The following is a 19,872-nucleotide window of genomic DNA, read 5'->3' on the forward strand; positions in this document are numbered from 1 at the left end:
AAAGGGATGCCCTTACCAAGAAAGGCTTAAGTTCTGCAAATTGCAGCGCTTGAGAGTAGGCACCTGTGAGGTGATCTGATTGAGATTTATAAGGCCTTCCTCTTGCTCAGACTAAGAACCTGAGGGGGGCACAGTTTCAAATTGAGGAAAGATAGTTGTAGAATAGATGTGCGGAAATTTGCCTTTAGCCAGCGGGTAGTTGATTGGTGGAACAGGCTTCCATCTTTTGTTGTGGAAGCTAATAGACTAAATAAATTTAAGGCTGAGCTGGACAGGCATTTGGAACGAATGGAGGGGTGAAATGGGAGGTTTTTTTTTTTTTTTTTTTTTTTTTTTGGCTGATGCTGCATAAGCTCGCTTTCTTGCATCGTATGCCTCTACTAATGCTAATGCTAAGCCAGAAGAATCTTCTGGTTCAAACAGAGGACTAATCACAACGTGGCTCTATTTCTAAAGAGTTAGAAATCATAGAATTTTCAGAATGTTTCCTTTACACTGAAAGTATTTCTTTGGGTCTGTTTCTAATAAGTTAGGGAAGACTTACTGTGTGGAAAGAAATTCCTAAAGCAGGCAAGATTGGATGGCATTGAAAGCGAAAGGGGTTTCCTTGGTTACTTCCTGCCCATGGAGCCAGAAAGAGGATTCTGTTCATGAATGAGAAAACAATGATTGCATCTATTCTAAGCGACACAAACAAGCAAGCACCAGAAATTTTATTATTATTATTATTATTAAAATCAGTTTATTTCCCAAGAAACCTTGGGTCACCCCGGGACGGCTCTGTGCCAGAAGGGTGTGAATATTTACAGACTAAGGTGCGAGGAACACAATGTACAATAAACAAGAGTACATGCGTGCTCGACCCGAGACTTTTACAGGATTAAATACACAGTAATGTACAAAATATATGATTGCATGAAGACAAAAAGTCTTTGTCATATACAAATAGGCAAGTTTAAAAAAAAAAAAAAAAAAAAAAAACAGTCTGTCCAGGAGCAGGTGAGTATTATAAGCTCATAATCTGGTAGCAGTTCTTGAGGATTTCCTTCCTGTAGGGCTTGTCTTCACAGAACCTATCAGGGTGGATGCTAAATTTATTGAAGATCCGAAGACAATTGGCTGGAAACATGTTCCTCAGGGAATCAATGCTTTACAGCGTAAGACGTAAGGGGAGACAGGAGTCAGGGTGCTCCCCTCTTGCTCTCCTAGGGCCAGAGATTAATGTGGATACCGATGGAGCATCAATTCTCCTCGTTCTAAGTCGTGCGAGCGTGAGAACATTTTTTGTCATGATGATATGTCTCCAGGGAGTGGTGCCCAGGTTTGCTTGTAGGATAGATCTGGAGATAGTTAGAGGGTGGCCTACCACCCTGTTCATCCATCTAAGCAACCAGTACTCTAAATTGAGATACTTCTGAAGGTATGAGGCAGGGGCAGATGACCAAATTTCTGAAGCATAGAGAGGAATCGGCGTAATTCACCTCAGGATGTGCCGAACAAGCAGCGCTGGCTGATGCACACCAACGAGCTCTTGACGCACTGCCCAAAGAGCAGCGTACGTCTTCTGCCTCATCCTGGCAAAGTGAGGCTGAAATGTGAGCCCAACATCCCAGGTGAGACCAAGATCAATATGAGAGGTCACCTTTTTAGTATTAGTATTAGTATTAGTAACGGCCGCATGGTGCAAGAAAGCCTATTGCTTATGCTGCACCAGCCAAAAAAAAAAAAAAAAAAAAATTAAAAAAAATAAATCCGAACAAAACAATGATAAAAACAAAAAAATAAAAATAAATAACTAAATAATAATAATTAATAAAATAAAAAATAAATAAAAAGGAAATTAAACCTATCATCCTATGTGCTTCCCTTACCCGAAAGTACTATCCAGATGACCTTTGAATTTCCCCAAACTGTCGGCCTCTACCACCCATGAAGGCAACTTATTCCAGTAATTTATAACTCGCTGGCTAAAATAGAACTTCCTGCAATCCAATCTAAACATTTCCCCCCGTAACTTGAATTTATGTCCCCTAGTTCTAGCATCATTTATAATCTTGAAAATTTTGTCCTCATTCATTTTACTGATGCCTCTCAGAGCCTTAAACACCTCAATCAAATCTCCTCTAAGGTGTCTAGTTTCCAAACTCTGCAACCCACATATTCGAAGTCTTTCTTCATAAGGACGTCCTTTTGCCGATCTCACCAGGCGAGTTACCCGTCTTTGCACCCTTTCAAGAAGCTCGATGTCTTTCTTCAGGTGCGGTCTCCATACTTGAACACAGTATTCCAAGTGTGGTCTAACATAAGCCTTATATAATGGGATTATCACGTCCCTATCTCTACTTGCAAAAGTTCGATAGATCATCGATAGGACACCATGGGCCTTCCTTGCAACCTGTTTACAATGCTCAGAGAATTTCATGTCTGACCGTATCGTAACACCCAAGTCCCTTTCCTCCAGTACTGGCTTTAGTTGAACTCCACCAAGTGAATAAGTTTTTTTGGGATTACTGTTTCCCAGGTGTAATACCTTACACTTTGTTGGATTAAAGCACAGCTGCCATTTTTCTGACCATTCCTGAAGTCTATCTAGGTCTCTCTGAAGAAGCTCAGCTTGACAGTGATCATTAACTACTCTCCCAATTTTAACATCATCTGCAAATTTAGACATCACGCCCTCTATCCCTTCATCAATGTGGTTTATGAAAATTAAAAACAATAGTGGTCCTAATACTGGTCCTTGGGGAACCCCACTTCTTACATCAACCCAATCTGAGGAATAGCCATTTATCACAACCCTCTGCCTCCTGCCCTGAAGCCATCCTTCTATCCATCTAAGGATTTTCCCAGTGATTCCACCCTGTTCCAGCTTATAAAGCAACCGCTCATGTGGGACTGAGTCAAAAGCTTTGCTAAAATCTAAATAAACAATGTCGAAATTATTCCCTAAATCCAGCTCGTGAGTGACCCTTTCGAAATAGCGAACCAGGTTTGTTAAACATGATTTTCCCTTTACGAAACCATGCTGAGTATCCTTGAGAATTTCAATTCGATCCAAATGATCCTGAATTCCACCCTTGATCATTGCCTCCATGATTTTCCCTACTACTGAAGTCAGACTGACAGGTCGACCTTTTGCACCCGTTCCCCACCAACAAAGATTTGGTTATCATTTTTGGCTTTCTTCTTGGTTATCGTCAGTTGTGCTGATTTGGAAGGGCTCAGATGCAGCCCTATTGTGGCAAGATAACCTTCCAAGCTCAATTTGTTAACAGAATTGTGGCTTATTTTGTCTGGACACTCCAACTTAGTTTACTAACCTTCTACGTTATAAATGGAGTTTATCTATTCAGTCAGTTAATAATTAGAAATAGTTTCTATAAATATAAACTCTCTTTCTCTCTCTCTCTCTCTCTCTCACTTTTCCTCAAGTGGCGAAGAGTGTTTCTTCACTTCAAAGAGAGAGAGAGAATATTGGCAAACCTTGTGTAACTTATTAAGAGTCAAAGTTTTATCGTAGCGTCCTCCAAACTTCTCTTGAGATATCCACGTGATTTATTTACTATCGTTTAACACATTTTTATCAAACAGCAGTCTTATCGCAGAGGTAACATCGACGCGCTTCACTACAGGGGTAACATTGGCAAGTTCGTGAAAGAGTTAATTGGCCCCTAAGAACAGCTGGCGAAACAAGTAATATCGTAAGTACCTTTTACCGTCAAGTTCAATGTTTTAGTCTAGATTAGTTAGCTTGGTGCTGTTTATGTAAAATATGACTAATTTAATTTATTGCAGAAATTGTTTTAAGTCTTACTGTAACAGTTCTTTCAAAAAGAAATTCAGCAATTTTGTGCTAATCAATTACTCAAAGCGGGATTGGAAGTTTTATAAACTTTTTCTTTTTATTTCATGAGTGCGGGTCAAAATCTGTTCAAAACACATCTCAGGCGATACCCACTGTAAGAAGCCATCTTAGTGTAACATTTATGAATACAGTAGTTTGATCGAATACAATTAGTTCTTGAGCATGAATTTCTGGTGACAATGACATTAACGGAATAAATTAACGGACTTAAATGTACTGCGCCGAGATATTCTTTTAATAATGACTTTGGACCATGATATTTAGTGCCACGATTCAAGGGTTCAAGTTGGTATGTCAAGTGCCAAAGCAATTAAAGCTATGACGCATCGGTATTTATACCCGAAATTTTGTGTATTCTTTGATTGATTTTTTGCTTGCTGAACGAAAAGAACGGTTTTTATTCCCAACATTCCAGGATTAAAAACCGTACAATCCTCTCATGAGACTGATTAATTCAACCACGTTCCGAAAAAAAGGGTGACACAAATAATTATAGATCTGTTAGTTTGACTTCTGTTCCGGGGAAAATAATGGAGTCACTGGTTAAAGAGGTGATACACGATCACCGAGACAAGACAGCAGCAATAGTTCAGACACAGCATGGGTTTGTAAAGGGTAAGTCTTCTCTCACCAATTTTATTGGATACTACGATGTGGTCACAAAGGAACTGGATGCAAAAAATAATTTTGATATCATATACTTGGATTTCAGGAAAGCTTTTGGTACTGTTGCATGTGGAAGACTGCTGTACAAATTGGTGCGGTATGGCATTAAGGGCAAGTTGCTACAGTAGATAAAGGGATGGTTGAGTGAGAGACGGCAGAGAGTGGTAATAAATGGACACTGCTCTTCGTGGACTAATGTTATTAGTGAAGTCCCACAGGGTTCGGTGCTGGGCCCATTGTTGTTTTCTGTATTTATCAATGATATTGATGAAGGTATATCAGGATTAATGTCTAAGTTTGCAGATGATACAAAGATTGGCAAGGTTATTAATGACAGTATGTTACTGCAACAGGTTCTAGAAAAGTTAGGCAGATGGGCTGAGAAGCGGCAACTGAATTTAACATTGACACATGCAAAGTATTGCATATGGGAAGCAGTAACCCAAGAGAGTACATCGGAGAAGTAAGAAGAGGGATAATAGCGTCACCTTCTGAATAAATTTATTGACTGAAGATATAATAATTACTTGTGCGAATCTAATGAATAATATATATCCGTTTATATAGAAAGACGACCTCCTCTGGAAACCAGGCGAAAACCAGTTGTAATCAGCCTTCTGCACTAAGTTGGGCTCTGCTGTAGTCACCTTTCCTCTTCAAAAGCATCTCGTTGGATGCATAATGACTCTTTCTATGATTAAAGCCGGCCCCTTTAAAAATCGGCCATGGCCGATTTTGATGGGGGATTTTGGAATGGACGATTTTGAAAGGGGCCGGCTTTCAAATAAGATTGGTGGCAATGTCACCAATTATCTGATGCCACAGAGACCATAACGAAGGCACCAATTATCTGATGCCACACAGACCATAACAAAGGCACTACTTATCTGATGCCACAGAGACCATAACAAAACCAACTCCAAAAACTGCTATTAAAAGAAGACCTGCAACTAGGTGGAAAGATTGGATCAGTGAACTTTTGGGCGTGACATTTTGCGATGCCGCTCGTTTAGCACATGATCGATGCAGTTGGGGGAATTTGTTGGTGGCGACAACAGCTCCTCAGGGAACTATGTGACTGGAAGAAGAAGAAGAACCCAAGAGAAACGTACCAACTCTGTGGTACGTTTTTATTTTTATTATTACTACACTCAGGGAAGTGGAGAATGAAAAAGACCTGAGGGTAATTGTGCAGTCAGATATGAAGTTCTCCGAGCAGTGGAGACGGACTAGCAGAGCAGGTCGTGGAGTTTTGTCAATGAAATATTGGAATTTTGCTAGCAGAGACAAGGAGGTGATTATCCCTTTGTCAGGCAATGGTCAGGCCACACTTTGAGTACTGCATACAAGTCTGGAGGCCTCTTTTTAGGAAGGATGTAGCGTTGCTAGAACGAGTACAGAGAAGGGCAACAAGATTGGCGAGAGGAACAAAGGGGTGCGCTTACGAAGAAAGGCTTAAGTTCTTAAAGTTGCAGCAGCTGAAGACTAGGCACCTGCGAGGTGATCTGATCGAGGTGTATAAGGCCTTGAATGGGTTGAGCAGGCTCAGTGCTGACGGGATACTTCCGCTTGCTCAGATTAAGAACCTGAGGGGGCATAGATTCAAACTGAGGAAAGACAGTTGTAGGATAGATGTCGGGAAGCTTGTCTTTAGCCAGCGGGTAGTTATTATTATTATTATTATTATTATCATCTGTTTATTCCAGTAAATTTTATTGCTGGAACAGACTTCCATCTGTTGTGGAAGTTGATAGCTTAAATAAATTTAAGGCTGAACACTAGACAAACATTTGGAGTGACCGGACGGGTGAAACGGGAAAGGTTTTTTTTTTTTTTTTTTTTTTTGCTGATGCTGTATAGACTTGCTTTCTTGCATCATATGTCTCAACTAATGCTAATGCTAGAAGCCCATAAAAATTCCTGGCGTCATTGCCCATATTCGAACCTTTTCCATCTAGTATGCGAGGACGGTGTTTATAACCACGAGGCTATCCATGAAGGCTAGTTGAGTCGGAATAATTCCTAGATTAAGAATGTTAACCTTAGCATATATACACTTACATTCACTTGGCTTTGCATTAGCAACCCCTCCCCCCCCCTTGTGTAGGAATTGACTAGTCTGTGACGCTGAGAAGGATCAAAGTCGGGAAAGGCTGATATAAGATTGTAGTTCGCACACGTAGCGATCAGTTTTGAGTGTCTGGTAGGAAGAATGGGTTGGCATCGAGATCTTTCCGACTTCGAATGCGGAATGATTGTGGGGGAAAGGTGTGTTGGTGCCAGTATCTCAACAACAGCCAACATGGTTCAATGCTTCCATTCTGTAGTGTCACGAGTCTACTACAACTGACTCAACAGCACTGCAACAACCAGGCAAAGGACAGACACGTTTTCAACTCTGTCATGCGGTTCAGCATATCCGCGTTTGAAGAAAACAACATGAGGACATGGCACCTGGATTCGCTGTTGGTGTTCACCAGGCTGCAGACGGTGATGTAATGGTTTGGAGACTGTTTTCATAGCATTCCTTGGGTCCTCTGATTACCGTTAATCAATGGCTCGATAGAAACGCCTACCTTTCTATCATTATGAAATGACAAATCTGTGGCAGACTCGCTGGGATACGTCATCTGTCGGATCTGTTACTAGGACTTTCTTCCCTGAGATGACGTTTCGTGTAAAGCAGAAACCTGCTTGGTTCTCTTTAGAATTATGTATATCCTTCCTCTTAACGGGACATGGATCTCTTTACGAGAAACTATGTCGTTTTGGTCTTTCTAGAATGGAAGCTTGTGAATGCGGAGAAAATGAATATTGGAGTCTTATTTTATTTGATTGTCCGCTATATAATGACTTTAGAGATGTTCTTCGTTCGTCATTTTCTACACTCTCTCATGGGCATGAAACTTTGCTTGTGAGAGATAAGAATTCTTATGTTGCTCTTCAGCAGTTTGCGTCTGATGTTTTCACAAGAAGAAGAATTAGTTATACGGCTACGAATAATTCTACTCCTTTGGCTGGTGGAGCTACTTAATAGGGAGCAACATTCCTTAGTTGGGTTGTGTACATTGTGTATTAGGGGCCAGTAGATGTCTTGGGATGCCATTTACATTAATGTTTTAACTTTGAACTTGAACTGAACTGAACTGTATACATTTGGATTGACTTTGATCTGGCCTGTGATATAGAACATTGTACTGTACTTTACAAGCTCAGGATACTTATATGGAGCATTTAATTTAAACCATCTGTTTATTTGTACAAAGCCTGATTTGATGATAAGGTTTTGTCTACCGTGAAGGATGTTAACTGTTATAGGAGCTACGAATATGAAGTATAATGTTTATTTATTTATTTATTTATTTTATTATTATTTTTTTAATTTAATTTATTATTATTATTTTTAAATTTAATTTATTTATTTATTATAACTATTTTTGTTTTTAATTAATTTTTATTTATTTTATTATTATTTTTTTAAATTCAATTTATTTATTATTACTATTTTTGTGTTTAATTAATTTTTATTTATTTTATTATATAAATATCTATATGTTTATCATCATTTTATTTTATTTTATTTATTTATTATATTTTATTATATATATTACATTATTTTTTTATTTTTAAAAACTTAATACCAAAGGGAACTATACAATTGGAGAAATGTAATAAGAATTTGGAATATAAGTATTAGGGATGAAAACTATACCCATGAGGCCATAGGACCAAGTATTTTGGTAACCTAAGTTGGACTTCATTGTTGTACTCTATAAATAAACACATAGATTATAATAAAATAGTAAATTAAAATGATGATGTAGCAAATTATTGATATATGGATACATTGAATGGAACGTTAACTAGAGCTAGCTCCACTCAATATATCCTATCAATAATTAGCTGAGGCTATCTGTTTCGGTTTTCCATTTGCCAGTTTGTCTAGGCTCAAATATAATTTCAATATAGTTTAATTACTTTAATATTCTAATGCAATATACGTTAAATTTAGCAGAAAACTGGCAGAATAACCACTAGCCCTAAAAATATATAAAAATATTTTTAAAAAATTATACACACACACACACACACACATATATATACAGGAACTCACTGACTTACGTAATATTCGACTTACGTAAGTTTTTGCTGGCCGGTGCAAACTTAAAAAAAAAAAAATCGTGGAAAAGTATTTTGCATCCCGTAGGAATAAATGGAAGTATCGTGAAAATATCGTGATGTGAACCCAATAACGCGATTTATCTCTCTAAAGTCATATTTATAATGGAAATTCCACTACCCTTTCATCGTTATCATATGTTCCCGTTATAAGAATCAATTTTGAACGCCTTTGTGATATTTTTCTAAAGTACGTTTCTGGAGGTCACGACCAGAAAACAGAAAAAAAACAATTTGCACTTTCCCGTTTATTGGGCTCTTCTGTTAGCGCAATCTATTATAAATGGGTAGTAAACTCGATCTTATTTCATTTGCGATAATACCGATAACTGGAATTCTGGGGGTTTTTACGTTACGGTATTATGGTGAAATGTGTTCCCCTTCACTGAAATCTTTAATCATATAAAAAACAAATTTTCATAACTTCTCTTCGTTCCTATTTAAGTATTACAATGCTGAAGGGAAAGCGACCAACGAAAAGTGCAAGTGGTGGTAGTGTCAGGAAACGAAAAAAATTGATTTGGAAATGAAGATAAAAATGATTAAAAAGTACGAAACAGGACAAAGTTTGTCATCTATTGCAAGGGTATTACAAGTGAATACTATTTTAAAGGACAGTGTGCTTATAATAGAACATGTCAAAGGATCAACGCACTTATGATCAACAAAACAGCGTTCAGGTGCAATATCGAAGATGGAAAAGCTATTAATAATATGGATGGAAAATAAAATTCAGAACCGAGTGCCCCTGAGTCTAATGACCATTCAAGCAAAAGCAAGAAATATTTTTGAAGATATTAAGGATAAGTAGGGCGAACCTCAACCCAAGTTCGTGACAAGCAACGGGTTGTTTAATAGGTTCAAGCAACGCGCTGGTTTCCGCAACGTTAAAATATGCAGTGAAGTCGTCAGTGCCGATTTTGCGGCTGCAGAGAAATTTTGTGATGTGTTGGAAAAAATTATTGATGAAGGTGGCTATTGAACGCATCAAATTTTTTATGCTGACGAGACTACCCTGTATTGGAAAAAAATGCCAGATCGAACATACATTGCCAAAGAGGAAAATACAATGCCAGGTTTCAAGGCGTCAAAAGATAGGGCTACGCTCTTGCTTGCGACTAATGGAGCAGAAGATTACAGCGAGAGATTATGCCCTTTCATGTGTGTAGTCTCAGCAAGTGAAAGAATACCATTAACATTCAGCTTACTCAATCTATCAAGGCTTTAATCACCTCAATCAGATTTCCCCTCAGGTGCCTGATTTCAAGACGCTGCAATTTGCAGAACTGAAGCCTTTCTAGGTAAGTGCACTCTTTTGTTCCCTTCACCAATCTGGCTGCCCTTCTCTGCACCCGTTCCAGCAGATCTACATCCTTCCTAACGTGAGGCCTCCAGACCTAAATACAGTACTCAAAGATGGCCTAACCATGCCTTATGCAAAGGGATAATCACCTCCTTATCCCTGCTAGCAAAGTTTCTGTATGTTATTGACAAAACTCCATGAGCTGTCCTGGCAGCATGTCTGCACTGCTCAGAGAATTTCCTATCTGACTGCACAATTACTTCGAGGTATTTTTCATTTTCCACTGCCCTGAGTGTAGTACTACACAGTTGGTACATTACTCTGGGTTACTGCTACCAATATGCAGTAATTTGCATTTGTCAATGTTAAACTTCAATTGCCATTTCTCAGCCCATCTGACTAATTTTTTTAGATCATGTAGCGTACTGTCATTAACACCCCTGCCAACTTTTGTATCATCCGCAAAACGTAGATACACCTTCATCAATATCATTGACAAATATTGAAAACAACAATGGACCCAGCACTGAATCCTGGGGAATACCACTGATAACATTAGTCCGTGAAGAGCAGTGCTCATTGATAACCACTCTCTGTCTTCTTCCACTCAACTATATTAATAAGCCTGAGTAAGAAAAATGTAATACTCTGTCAAAATTTTAGAAGCATACTGCCAGTTAGCCCAACAGATAACATCTAGCCTAACAAATAGCAGATTGAACAGATATATACACACAAATTATATACATAAGATAGAAAGCTGGGGCTGTTAATGGAGGTAAGCAATAAGCTGAGGCTGAAAAAGGTAAAGTGAGTGAAGAAACAACAAAGAAATAATACCGAAGTCCTCCTCGAATACTCTAATAATTCCTGGGGCATAAAAATTAGAATATGAAAGCATAAAGAGAAGAACAAAGCATATGCCCATGGTACTCGGACGTATCGAGAGCAGAACTGCCTGACCCGTGAGGTGAGTTGAGGTTCTCGTATTTCAATTGGGAATATAGAGAAAACATTTCAACAAAATGAGAGCACAGAGAAATGTAAGCATCAACAGTGGAAAGCATAAATAGAAGTAAATATATACACTGCCCTACCATTAATATCCGGACATCTGCCTTTAGACAAAAAAGAAAGAGCTTTTATTGTGTCATTTAATATTTTGCGTTGAAACCTTTTATGACGGCCTTCAATCTTCGCGGCATACTCTCAACCAGCTTTTTATAAATGTCAGGTGATATGTTCCTCTACTAGGCCTTAAATGCAGCCACCAGTTCGGCCTTGTTCTTTGGACGATCTCGACGTACACGTACCCGACGATCCAATACATCCCAAAGATGCTCGATAGGGTTCAGATCAACGCTCTGAGCTGGCCAATCCAACTTTTGCACACACATGTGCTCAAAACACTCTGTTACGACCCGAGCAGTATGGCATGGCGCGTTGTCTTGCTGATACAGGTATGAGCCTTCCCCGAAGTATTGCCATGTTAGAAGTGCATAATTGTCCAGATTGTCCTGGTATTGCACACCATTCATGGTTTTTTCGATAACGACTAATGGGCCCAAGCCAAACCATGAAAGGGCCCCATACCATGACACTGCTTCCACCAAACTTCATTGTTGGGAGGATACAATCAGAAAGGAACTGTGCCCCTGGCATTCGCCACACCCAGGAACGGCCATCAGACTGGTAGAGTGCAAACCTCGACTCGTCTGTCTATAGAACTGTTTTCCACTGCTCTACAGTCCAGGATTCGCGTTCCTTTACACCATGTTAATCGGCGTCTAGCATTTGTTGAGGTGATCAATTCTGTTGAACTGTTCAGATAATTCTGTTGAATGTGTCTCTTGCATGCCCACTTTTGCAATTGTCTGTTCGAAGTCCAGTGTACATATCTATAGCATGTTTTGTGACGTGTTGCATGCATAGGACCTGTTTCCCCATCTATGGAAGGATGTCCGGATATTAATAGTAGGGCAGTGTATATTAAGTTTAATTAAATCAATTAATGCCCCTTAATAAAATTATATAAATGATATTATATGAGAATAGAGAATAAGAGGAAAATAGAACACAAAACACAAATATGATTGCATTATATTGAAAAAAAAAAAAAAAAAAAGCCTTGCACTTTTTACGAAATCAAAAAGGAAAGCGTTGCCTAACACTACCATTATAACTATAATCTGCAAATAAAAAGAAAAATCCTGCCTAAAATACAAAAGAATACAGCTAGAAATAAATGAATGCCAAAATATAAGAATACTAGACTATAACAGCTAATTTTTTTTTGATACATAGTAGCAATAAAAGCCAAACAACGAAAAATAAAAGCAAAATAAGCTAATCAGGAAAGGACAGACATTAAGGTTTAATTGGTTAAAACCATAATTGGTTTCAGCCGAGTGGTCAAGAGCGGGAGTGCAGTAGCACACGCTCCTTGAGTAGACCGGGGTTCAAGCCCCTGGCTGCTAAATACGGTCGATCTGCCAACCCGCACTGGACCAGCGTGGCAGATTATGGTCCCTCAGCATGAATTGTTGAGGAGGCTTCCATCCTGCAGTGGGTTGATAATGGCTGCACTTTACCTTTTTTATACAGTACACAAATTTTATGACACAGTACACTTGTTACTGTGATAAATGATCATCGGAATACTGAATTTTATTGCTGCGTGGTTTATTTATCATCTCTATTGGACTGTTAAACATATAAGAATGGAAAATTCGTACTGTTCTTCACTTTGTGCAATACTTGGTAGCATTCGTATGTCTTATTAATGTCCATGTTCAACGGCGTCACATCCTATGGGGCAGCTGCATCAGGGCCAACGCCTGTGTCAATATAATGATACGCAAAGAAATAGAAGTAGCCCTGAGACTTCTTTGCGTGTCTTCATCTTCCTCAGCAAAGGTGGCCACTGCAGCTTCTAATTGGATAAAAGCTTCTGACATGTCCTTGGTTGTTATTATTAGTTTTTGGGACTGCAGCAGTACTTCTGTCATGTCTAGTAAGTGGACCATTAAAGCGAAATCAATAAGTGAATCAAATAAACTCAGTAGATTCCCACCATATGCTTCTGTTTCTCAGGAAACGTCGCAATGACGATTTATTTTCACTCACCTTGGGCTCTGCTTGATCTGCTTTTAGATCACTCAGAATACACTCAGGGGTCTGATATAAGAGGTGCTTCTTCATCTTTTCCCTTTTGTCAGGACATAGTACCTTCTGGTGATCATTTGTTCGAACTATTAACAGAGATTTCAGGCTGCGAAAATCAAAATATAGAGGAAGCCACCGAAGCCATGCAATTCTGATTTCGAAATCAAGATTTTTCGAAAAAGGTATTCGTAAAGTTAGTATAAATGTGGTAGAAGTTTTTAGTTTTTGCTAGCTTGGGTAGAAAGAATGTTTGCTACTGCTTTGATAATTACTGCCAATAAAGTCCCATAATTTCATTCACATTTGAACCACCCTCGTATTTTTGACGTGGGATCGATTTTTGTATCTACACCTTGTTTTGTTTAAACTAAAGCAGCCCATTTAAATCAAATTGTAATTTATGATTCTACTTTAACATTTTCTCGATGATCCGTTTGTTTTTAGATTTGCGTGCATTTGCAAACTGTCTGTTTCCTGTCATCAGATGAAGTATATAATCAGCTGAACAACTTACTTTTATTTCTTACTTTCAGGCCAAAGATCACCAAGGGAAATAAGACCCTGGGCAATGTCCTCCCCTTTGAAGAAAGTATATTTTCCGAAGTCATTAGACACTTCTGTAAACTCATTGGATGAGCATGGCGACGTGAGTGCCAACGGTGAACACGAAGGGGAGAAGTCCCCATTATTAGGATCCGGGAAAAGAACTCGCCGACATTCTGAATCCAGGCACCGCTCTCATGAAGAAAATGATGTGGAAACGGGTGATTCTGAGCCTAAACCAAAACGCTTCCGCCATTATGCCAAATCAGCCGTGGTGCTGTTTTATTCTAACTTCTGGTTAGCGTCTTGCTATTCCATCATGGCACCCTTCTTTCCCGCTGAGGTAGGTTTTTTTTTTTTTTTAAGTTTAAATAAATATAGTTAAATGTCCGTTTAATTACGGTTATTCAAGTTCTCTGTATGAAATAATTTACTCACAACATTTTAAGGCGAATTTATTTCATTCAAGTCGCCTTACACACTTAGTGTCATGAACCTTAATTCACTTTAAAACCAAACTGCCTAAAACTATGTCCGTCAACGAATTGTCTTTTGCCATTTCTCCAACAGTTACGTAACCCTCCATTCCAGCAGTATAGGACATCAATCTCTCTCCTCCCTGTCCCGTATATATACATATATATATATACATATATATATTTTTTTTTTCGATGCCGACATGCTGGCCTCCTAAATCGCCTGATTTCTCTCCTATTGAACAGTTAACCCACTCATGCAGGACTGCAAAGTCGAAGTCCCGAAGAAGGCATTAGGTACCTTTTCGACTCAACACCAAGATAAATATATGGCTTGAATAGCCACCAAAGGGTTCTACTTCGTAGAATGTGTGCTGCTCTGCCAGTTTGCAGCTGGATCAGCCTTGATTCAAGCTTATTCGCTCTAAGATCAGTAAAGAGGTGGCTTCAACATCGATATGCATACGATACGGTATTCACTGAGTCGCCAGTTTATTACCTGCTCTTTTCATGAAAGAGCTCTCCATCACGTATTCCTACCATTACATATAAAGCAGGTGGACAGATACGCAATCGCAATTGTGAGATGCTGTGTGCAATTCGCGGTGAGAATGAGCAAGATCAAATACTTGATCTTGCTCATTCTCACCGCGAATTTGAACGTCATACGGTTGCCGGCGCAAAGCACACCGTCATGAATATCTGTGGTTTTCACGTACGACTGTGTCTTCGATGAATCGGCATCGTTACAATAAGAATATTCGGTCACGGTGACCATTTGATCGGAAACTGCTCGTCTACGCGAGCAGATTCCGATCACATGACATTGATTCAAGAAAAGGGAGGCGCCCTCGTGGGTGGCACACTTGGTAGAATCACTGTCCTCCCCCATACCGAGTGTAAAAGACTTGAGTTCGAATCCCATCGATAAGGAGAGGAATTTTTATGGTTTTTTTCACAATGTGTCTGATTTAGACGGTCTCAGGCGAGGGTAGCATGGCTTTTTCTCCCGGAAAAGGGTTTTTCGTCCAGCAAACAGAAAATCAACAACAGAACACACAATTTAGAGACAATATACAAGGAGCAACACGGCCTTAGTCGCCAATGCTCCTAAAAATCTAACGACCACAACAAGAATAACAAAACAGAGGCCCGTCAGAGAGTATATTGAAACATTAAAGTTAATTATGAGGGCATCTTTGGACTCGGGAGAGATTTCTTTGAATTGGAGAAGTACAAACTTATCGCCAAAGCACAAAGGCAGCAAAGACAGGTCGGTAACTACAGATCGGTTAGTCTTACTTCAGTCGTAGGGAAAATCAATCCAGGGACATTGAGATAGAAATAGCATTCTGAGGGACAAACAACATGGTTCACAACATACTTTTGCTAAGAGAAAATCATGTTAAACTAACCTAGTAAGCTATTTCCTCCTATTGCCTACTAGGTCAGTAGGGGACCGTATGAGGAAAGACTCCGATTATGTGGGCTACAGAGCTTGGTAACCAGGCACCTCAGAGGAAACTTGGTTGAGGTTTAATACGTTCTGAGAGGGTTTTTAGAAGGTTTATAACGTTCTAAAATGATTAAAGGTGGAATTTTCATTGTTTTAAAGAATTCCAGAAGAGGAGGAGAAGAGGTGAAATTACAGGAGAGGAGGTTTAGACTAGATTGTAGGAAGTTTTCTTTTGGCCAGCGAGTCATTAATTGCTGGAACAAGTTGCCTTCGCAGGTAGTTAAGGCCATAGTTTGAAGAAATTCAAAGGTCAAGTCGATAGTTACTTTTAGGAGGGAAGTGCATAATTTGTTGTTTATATTCTTTTTTGGCCGATGCATCACAAGCCCGTAGCTTCCTTGCACTATTCGGCTAATACTCGTGCAGGGTAGCAGAAAGGTTAAATCAATCAAATAACAACCGAGTACAACAGTGGTAATCAAAGAGGCATTTCAGAAAATCATCGCGCCATGTCACGGATGAGGATATCGCAGCCGACGACCGAACTGGATTCCACTCCTGTCAGCAACAAAACAAGAAGAGATAGTTACGTTGGACTCAGGAACACTTACGCTGGACAGTGGAGAATTGGAAAACGTTGTCTAGTCTGACAAAACTGTGTTCTGCTGTTTCATGCTGATAGAAGGAGCAGAAACAACATGGGTTCATGGACCTAGCTGGTCAAGTACCAATAGTGCGAGCTGGTGGTGGCAGTGCAGTGGTGTCGGAAGTGTTTTTGTGCTCGGCCCCTTGTTATCTGGGAAGCAATATTTGGTTGTCACAGGTTACCCAATTGACTAATCTTTTATGGATGCAATGTATCCACCTACGATTGAGTTCTTCCAACATTATAATGCGCCAAGTGTTGAGGCCGGAATTGTACAGAACTGGTTTCAGCAACTTGAGAGTGAATTCAGCCTAGTGTGGTAGCCTTCCTGGTAAACAGATCTCAATCCAATTGAGCACCTGTGGGATGAGGTGGAACGAGCTCTCCGGAATAGGAATCTGTTACCGTCCAATTTGCAATAACTTTTGAAAGCATTTGAGTCCGATGGATCAGCATCTCCGCAGCGCGAAAACTAGAGTTCCAACTTGGATGGGAACTTTAATCTTACTCTGTTTGAATAGTCTTAGACGGACATATTCTCTAAGCAGAAGTTGTTTTGGTATCATTTCGATATCCATTTATTGACTGGCTCCCAATTAGTTTGTAAGCCATCTGGAAAACAGCTGAAAACTTTCCCTTTTTTTTACTTCCCGAACCTTTTCTTTACAGCCTTATGATTATTTTTGTACATTGATTTTGATTGGTTCTATCAACTCTGTACTGATAATTTTATAGCTTTGATGATTAAGACCAGAAGTTTCGCGCAATGACAGTGTGACGCTAGAAGGACTTTACATTGTTAGAAGCTAACAATTATTAAAGATACTGTACTTTTAATGTTTACGTAAATTAATACGATGGAGTTGATCTTTTCCAGAAGTGCCATTTCCCATTCATTCAGTTTAGGAACGATTTCAAAATGGGGGGAAAAGCCAGTAAGATATAAAAGTTCAGATAAGATACCGGCTATCAGCAAAAATTAACGATAAAGAGCAAGACCGAGAGCAATTTTGAATGCACAAACAGAGACACACACACACACACACACACACACACACACACACACAATACGTATTCTAGCGAAAGAGTGAGTTACTATTATCAAATTTGATAACTGATAACATCTTTCAAAGATCATAAATTACAGATAAACTCGAACTTCACCTTGAGAAACAAATAATAATAATGTTTACACCAGCTACAGAATTTCATGCCCATGCACTCTTTAAGGGTTATAGGCAAATTCTTGGCATTTTGGCGCTGTGATGCGCAAAACTAATCATATGACTTTTACAAGTATGATTGTAAAAGAAAAGAACACAGGTCTATGGATGAAGGATCATTAAATAAAATATTTTCGGTTTATACTCCGGGACGACCAAACGGTCAGAGGAATTCAAACGATAGACACAATACAAGAAACAGCACCGTATTCAGCAGTCACGGGCTTGAACCCCGGTCACTCAAGGCACGTGTACTCATGCACCCGGGGGCCTGACCACTAGGCTATGTTATAACTGATCTGTTCACTAATGCTAAGTGAATGTAATGGCAACAATTGACCACCAATCAGGAGCAGTTTAGGATTTTCGGTTGAATTCCAGTATTAGTAATGGCCGCATGGTGCAAGAAAGCCTATGGCTTATGCTGCACCAGCCAAAAAAAAAAAAATAAAAAATAAATAATAATAATTAATAAAAAAAAAGGAAATTAAACCTATCATCCTATGCACTTCCCTTACCCGAAAGTACTATCCAGACGACCTTTGAATTTCCCCAAACTGTCGGCCTCTACCACCCATGAAGGCAACTTATTCCAGTAAATTATAACTCGCTGGCTAAAATAAAACTTCCTGCAGTCCAATCTAAACATTTCCCCCCGTAACTTGAATTCATGTCCCCTAGTTCTAGCATCATTTATAATCTTGAAAATTTTGTCCTCATTCATTTTACTGATGCCTCTCAGAGCCTTAAACACCTCAATCAAATCTCCTCTAAGGTGTCTAGTTTCCAAACTCTGCAACCCACATATTCGAAGTCTTTCTTCATAAGGACGCCCTTTTGCCGATCTCACCAGGCGAGTTACCCTTCTTTGCACCCTTTCAAGAAGCTCGATGTCTTTCTTCAGGTGCGGTCTCCATACTTGAACACAGTATTCCAAGTGTGGTCTAACAAAAGCCTTATATAATGGGATTATCACGTCCCTATCTCTACTTGCAAAAGTTCGATTGATCATCGATAGGACACCATGGGCCTTCCTTGCAACCTGTTTACAATGCTCAGAGAATTTCATGTCTGACCGTATAATAACACCCAAGTCCCCTTTCTCCAGTACTGGGCTTAGTTGAACTCCACCAAGTGAATAAGTTATTTTGGGATTACTGTTTCCCAGGTGTAATACCTTACACTTTGTTCGATTAAAGCATAGCTGCCATTTTTCTGACCATTCCTGAAGTCTATCTAGGTCTCTCTGAAGAAGCTCAGCTTGACAGTGATCATTAACTACTCTACCAATTTTAACATCATCTGCAAATTTAGACATCACGCCCTCTATCCCTTCATCAATGTCGTTTATGAAAATTAAAAACAACAGTGGTCCTAATACTGATCCTTGGGGAACCCCACTTCTTACATCAACCCAATCTGAGGAATAGCCATTTATCACAACCCTCTGCCTCCTGCCCTGAAGCCATCCTTCTATCCATCTAAGGATTTTCTCAGTGATTCCAACCTGTTCCAGCTTATAAAGCAACCGCTTATGTGGGACTGAGTCAAAAGCTTTGCTGAAATCTAAATAAACAATGTCGAAATTATTCCCTAAATCCAGCTCTGAGTGACCATTTCGAAATAGCGAACCAGATTTGTTAAACATGATTTTCCCTTTACAAAACCATGCTGAGTATCCTTGAGAATTTCAATTCGATCCAAATGATCCTGAATTCCACCCTTGATCATTGCCTCCATGATTTTCCCTACTACTGAAGTCAGACTGACAGGTCGATAATTTCCAACTTCACTTTTAGAGCCACCCTTATGTATGGGAGATACATTTGCACTTTTCCAATCCAAGGGAATCTCCCCAGAGTCTAGCGATGCTCGAGTAATTAGCCTCAATGGTTCAATGCACTCGCTTGCCGCCTCCCTTAAGATTATAGGGTATATTCCATCAACTCTAGGAGCCTTACTGGTCTGTACGCTCGAAAGTTTTTTCATTAAATAATCTTGCGAAATTTCAATATCATTAATTACATATTTTTTAACTTCGCTCCCACAATTTCCCTTTGCCACAAAAGGCTTTTCATTTGTAAATATCGATGCAAAATAACTGTTGAGTTCATCAGTTGGCAGCTGTTGTATTTATTACTATCCCCTTTCCCTTACGTAAAGGTCCGATCTGGTTTGTCCTGCTCTTCTTGGCATTTATATATGTGAAGAATTCTTTATCCCCCCCCCCCTCTTTGCTTTGTTTGCTAGTGATTTCTCATAAACTGCCTTTGCCTGTCGAACCTTTTCTGTGGCTCTATTACACATCACTTTGTAGCTGTTATAGGGTTCAGTACTTTTTATTGCTCTG

At 39.3% G+C, this 19,872-nt stretch overlaps 1 protein-coding gene across 1 annotated transcript in view; it reads left to right on the forward strand.

Annotated features, from left to right (window-relative positions):
- Positions 1-13,979: 13,979 nt before the first annotated feature.
- Positions 13,980-19,872, forward strand: part of LOC150077668 (MFS-type transporter SLC18B1-like) — a 74,559-nt gene continuing 68,666 nt past the window's right edge. Inside the window, exon 1 of the mRNA XM_090385199.1 lies at positions 13,980-14,064. Within this exon, the coding sequence (XP_090241325.1) occupies positions 14,041-14,064 (24 nt within the window). The 5' untranslated portion in view covers positions 13,980-14,040. The remainder of the gene's footprint in view (positions 14,065-19,872) is intronic.

The sequence above is a fragment of the Mastigoproctus giganteus genome, chromosome 11 (genome assembly GCF_048544385.1).
Source record: "Mastigoproctus giganteus isolate SK-2022 chromosome 11, ASM4854438v1, whole genome shotgun sequence".
Lineage (NCBI taxonomy): Eukaryota > Metazoa > Arthropoda > Arachnida > Uropygi > Thelyphonidae > Mastigoproctus > Mastigoproctus giganteus.